The 5694-nt window shown below is 32.8% G+C and overlaps 1 protein-coding gene and 1 long non-coding RNA gene across 2 annotated transcripts in view; one reads left to right on the top strand and one right to left on the bottom strand.

Moving 5' to 3' along the window:
• The window catches only part of LOC111083435, a 10663-nt gene that overhangs the window by 1855 nt on the left and 3114 nt on the right, over positions 1-5694 (top strand). The gene's annotated exons all lie outside the window — the stretch shown is intronic.
• On the bottom strand, positions 4052-5466 carry LOC106475950 (phosphopantothenoylcysteine decarboxylase-like). The gene has a single exon (XM_013936624.2). The coding sequence runs from the start codon at positions 5301-5303 to the stop codon at positions 4644-4646; it is 660 nt and encodes a 219-aa protein (XP_013792078.1). The 5' UTR covers positions 5304-5466; the 3' UTR covers positions 4052-4643.

Raw genomic sequence — 5694 nt, forward strand, 5'->3', positions numbered from 1 at the left:
CATGAAGCTATGATATGATGAGAGATATACTGAAGTCAGCTTTGTACCAGGATACAAGATGTTGTTGTATAATCCCAGGAATACCAAAGGAAAGTCTCCTAAATTGTCTTCTCCATGGGAAGGCCCATATGACATAGTGGGACATCTCCCAGACGTCACTTTCTGAATAAAATGTGGTCGGCGACGTAAGCCAAAGGTGGTGCATGCCAACAGGCTTTGGTGTTATCATGGTCCAGGACATTTCAGTTGGAACAAAGTGAACAATGGAACAAATGACGCTGCTGAAGACGTGTCACCTGAAAAAGCCACTGTCGAAGAAGAAACTCTTCCCGGTTTTGAGAAGGGAAACCGTGAAACCTTTAATGAAGTTACTACCACTGATGTGACTGTTACCGATAATGGGACATTTCCTGATGGAACAGATGAACCTCACGTGAAATAGAAGCCAACGAGACAGAGACCAGTACGGAAGAAGATACGTCCCATAAAATTAAGAGACTTTGTTGAATTTAAATTTTATGTTTGTAAATTCTGTACATTTAATTAAGTTATTGTTAATTATCTATTGGTTTAATGTAAGTGGCTATTGTTCGGGACGAATAATACTAAGGAAGGGGCAGTGTTACGACAGCGGAAGTCACGTGACCCTGGTGACACGTCATGAGATTCTCGAAGGATCCTGACTTTTCCAGGCGCCCTCTATTTTAGTATATAAGCCCAGCAAATAATGGCAGATAGATAGATATAGAGACAGATAATTGATTCAAGCTACCTGTAATATAAAGTGTGTGTTTTGACTGTGGAAATTCTGTGTATTGCAAAGTTGTATTGAGAAAGAATAAACTAGTTTTAATTAAGAAAGGACTTGTATGCTGAAGTTTCACGGAAAGAATTTCTACGTGAAATTAACAAACAAACAGAGATGTAACAGCTCTAAACATATATATATATATATATATGTTTAACTTACTTTATCAAAGGTACTTAACTATTTAACTTGCTTTATAAAGTTTCCATAAAATACTAACTTACATTATCAAATTTACTTAAAATAAATAACTTACATTATTAAATGGACTTAAAATACTTAATTTACTTTATCAAATGGACTTAAATACTTAGCTTTCTTTACCAAATGTACTTAACTTACTTTATCATATGTACTTAATATAAATTACTTTATCAAATGTACTTAAATACTTAACTTGCAGTGTCAAGTTTACTTAAAATAAATAACTTACATTAACAAATGTACTTGAAGTACTTAATTTGCTTTATCAAGTTTACTTGAAATACATAACTTACATTATCATTGAAACTAGTGCTTCTTGTTCAAAAGTATCATAAATTGATGCTTCTTGTTCAAATATGTCAGAAACAGGTGATTTTGGCTCAGATATGTCAGAAACTGGTGCATTTGGTTGAAATATGTCAGAAACTGGTGCTTCTGATTGAAAGATGTCAGAAACTACTACTTCTGGTTCAGATATGTCAAAAACTGTGTTTACTGTGTATGTCAGAAACTGGTGCTTTTGGTTGAAATATGTCAGAAACTGGTGCTTCTGATTGAAAGATGTCAGAAACTACTGCTTCTGGTTCAGATATGTCAAAAACTGTGTTTACTGTTGTAATAAGAGAAGCAAGAATTATTACAAATTAACAGAAATGTGAAATACAGCAGAGCCCACACACACATTAATTAAGTAAATATTTATATATGCTGTTAGGAATAGAGAAACTGAAACTGTTTTTTAAAACACTACATGTGAAAAGAAGATTAGAAAGTAGCTAATTGTCCAGGTAATTATAGGCCTATTAGTCTTACATCAGGGTGGTATAGCTTAAAAGTCTGACAAAACATGCTTTGTAAAGTCATTTAACAAAGTTTAGAATTTTGTTAGATAGTCAGCATGATTTCACTAGGGCAAGATCTTGCCTTACTAACCTTTTAATATTTTTTGAAGGGGTTGTTGCTTATATAGATGAATGTATAGTTATGGATTTGACGTATCTGGATTTTCAAAAAGCATTGGACAAGATACCACATAAAAGGCTTTTTACAGAGTAATCTCTTTAGGTATGGGGGCCATGTTGACTCATATGATAAAAACTGGCTAGATGGAAGAAAGCAGAAGATTGTTATAAATGGAGTTCAGTCAAACTGAATTAATGTTACAAGTGGGGATACCTCAGAGCTTAGTCTTAGGACCTTTTCTCTTTTTGGTTTACGTACTGACATAGATGAACAATTGGTCAACAGATTATTTAAATTTGCTGATGAAATTAAGGTTTTGTGTGTTGCTGGCTGTGAGGAAGATGCTGCTACTTTACAAAAGAATATGGATTATTTGGTGAGTTAGGCAAATAAATGGCAGATGGCTATTAATTATAATTAATGCAAGATAGTGCATGTGGAATATCACAATTTGAATTATGAGTATAATTGTGATGGAAGAAAAAGATCCTGGTGTTCTGGTTGATCAGTCCTATATCCCAGCCAAGCAATGTGTTGTTCTTAGTGGTAAATGGGATTTTAGGTTGTATCTACAGAATTATTTAATACAAGTCTAAAGAGGTTATAATGTCTTTTTATAGGTTGTTGATTACGTTTGTTTGTTTTTAATTATGCACAAAGCTACACAAGGGCTATCTGTGCTCTGCCTGCCACGGGTATCAAAACCCAGTTTCTAGCATTGTAAGTCTGCAGACATACCGCTGTGCCACTGGGGTGCTATTGATTAGGCCACACTTAGAGTCTTGGATTTTTTACCTCATAAAGGTCACTGTATTGTTGGATAGGGTTCAGAGGAGGGCTACTAAGATGATATATGTGATGGAAATGTTGTTATTCAAAGATAAGTTAAGATCCCTGATATTGTTTTCTCTTGAAAACATCTGATTGATGTGTTTAAGATTGTTAAAGGAATTGATAGTGTTGGTGCATCATTTTTTTCCCTAGCTAATGGTGAGAATGGTATGGCTACAGAACACAAATATACATTTTAGTAGGGTAGGAATCATCTTCAGCTAAGACAGTTTTCTTTTTCTAACAGGGTTGTTGGCCTTCAGATGTGGTGGGTACAATTAAATTAATAGTTTAAAAAAAGGCTTGATAAATATTTAAATGATAAGTACTGGTTTGGAATTTTTTTTATTTAGTTTAATTGGATGGGACAGCCTAGACTGACCAACAGGTCCCTTATTATCTTAAGATTTTGTTTTACAAAATATAACAGTAATCCTAAAACCCTGCTACACAGCCCTTCGCATGTGTTTATAAAATACTGTGCACTACAGTGTATAGAAAATGTATATAAAATTCTACACTACAGTCCCATACAACATGTGTATAAAACACTGCACTACAGTCTCATACATGTATTCATAAAATAGTGCACTAAGTCCCATACAATGTGTATTTATAAAACACTAAACAACAATCCCATACAACGGGTGTTTATAAAACACTACACTACAGTCCCATACAATGAGTTTATAAAACACTACACTACAGTTTCATACAACATGTGTATAACACACAGCACTACAGTCCCATACATGTGTTCATAAAATAGTGCACTGAGTCCCATACAATATGCGTTTATAAAACACTACACTACAGTCCAGTAACATGTAGTTTGTTTTTCAATTAACCTCAACTGCATCACTTTTTTCCACTCCTTTGTAGATCACTTTTATCACTTATTCGTTTGAAAATTTAAAATTACTTTTTTAATATTATGTTATTTAAGGTGTCATAGAATGAAGCATTTCTGTTACTTTTTTACCATCATATTTTCAATAAAAACTGAATTAGCTCTGATTAGTGTATGTAAACTTCAAAATTGTTCAGCTATTTTAGATCATCTGTGTGGTTTTAGATAAATGTTTTGTAATTTAAATCAAGCAAATCTTGATACACTGAATGTTTTAAGCATTTTAAAGTTATTTTTTATCTTAACAGTAAGTTTTTTTTTAAACGATGGTTAGCAGAAAGAGGTTTTGCAAACAAAAGATTTCTACTGGTCTTGCACATATAACAACAAAAATCTGATGATTTTATATATTTTAATATACAAAATGCTACATAAATATCAGAACCTTCTGATCCATGTTGCAACAACAGTGAAAAATTTCTATCTGAACATCATCAATTTATTATAAAATTAATTCTAACATTCAGATATTGAGTTTCCATGACTACACATAATGTAAAACACAAATATAATCACAAAAACACTTTAATTTTCATGTCCAAAGTTAATTAGATTAAATATTTGGTTTTATTTTGAATAATAAATGCTTATTAACTATGTAACTTTGTTCGCATGTTCTTTTACTTTAGTTGTAGCATTTAACTAGTAATTGCTAAAAATTAGTTGCAAAACTCTGCATCTCTACAGAATAGTTTTAAGCATGACAAATTATTCAATGTTTGGAAACATTAAATTTATATACAAATACTATCTCCCCAAATACCATTAAAATTGAACTATTCAATAAATCCTTCAAAAATTGGTGTAGATAAAACTGGTCAGATGAACCGAGAGAGTATTCAGCAAACCTGTTTTGTTGAACTATAGCCTAGTATAGGTTTTCTGTATTATTGTAATACACTACTTTCAGCCTGTTTCATTTAAGTTTTAACTACAGTCTTCCTGTAATACACTACTTTCAATTTCATCTATTTTGTATTTTATGAAATTCTGTAAATGCTTAACCACAGTTTCAACAATTGTTGGAACTTCAGCCATAGCACCATAACCACTATCACCACATGCCAACTTCTTGGCTACACAAGGCACCTCTATGTATCCAAGTTCTTTCAATTTTTCGATTTGGGTGACTGTTATCGGGTGATCCCACATATGGGTGTTCATAGCAGGGCAAAACACCAGTGGTTTCTTCATATCCCATGCCCTCACTACACATGTTAAAAGATTATCACAAATGCCACTGCTTATTTTGGCCATGGTGTTAGCATCAAGAGGAGATACCACGAGGACATCGGCCCATCGTCTCAGCTCAATATGCAACACTGGGTCACTCATTTTTTGCCAAGTTCTCCATTCATCTTCATCTCGCAGCACGTTCACTAAATCTTTAACTTCATCTAAAGGATAAAAGTGTAAGGCACGTTCTGTAGTAACGACTTGTAGATTAATTCTCAGTTCTGGAAACTTTGGAAGTTTTACTGCTTGTAACTGTCGAACAAGCAAAGGAAGTTTCAGAGCAGCAACACTACCCGTAACACCGATTAAAATGTTAGCTGTTTGAGACATTGGAGTGTCTTTATGGTTCATGATAACAATAATATATACAAACTTCAAGATTTCATGGGTGTAGTTGGCAGACAACAACTAAGCTAAAAAGAAAAGTTATATACTTCTATGATTTGCAGAAACCTAGTAACAATAACACCTACACGGAATACTTCTGAAATTTATCTTATCAACACTATCATATGCAGTACAGAATGAGTTTCGTGGTGACCCTCTACCGGTAGAATTACGTACCACTATATATATATATAATATATATATATAATCACTCACATAATTATTTTGATTAATCTTATTCTATTCCTGTAGTCTTTATTTTTAACTAGCATCGGCTAATAAATACGAATAAAATTAATTTCTATATATTTTTGAAGTACTTAGTATTATTAGTTATATTATTTGGATTTTGATG

Source organism: Limulus polyphemus, unplaced genomic scaffold (genome assembly GCF_000517525.1).
Source record: "Limulus polyphemus unplaced genomic scaffold, Limulus_polyphemus-2.1.2 Scaffold9500, whole genome shotgun sequence".
Classification (NCBI taxonomy): Eukaryota; Metazoa; Arthropoda; class Merostomata; order Xiphosura; family Limulidae; genus Limulus; species Limulus polyphemus.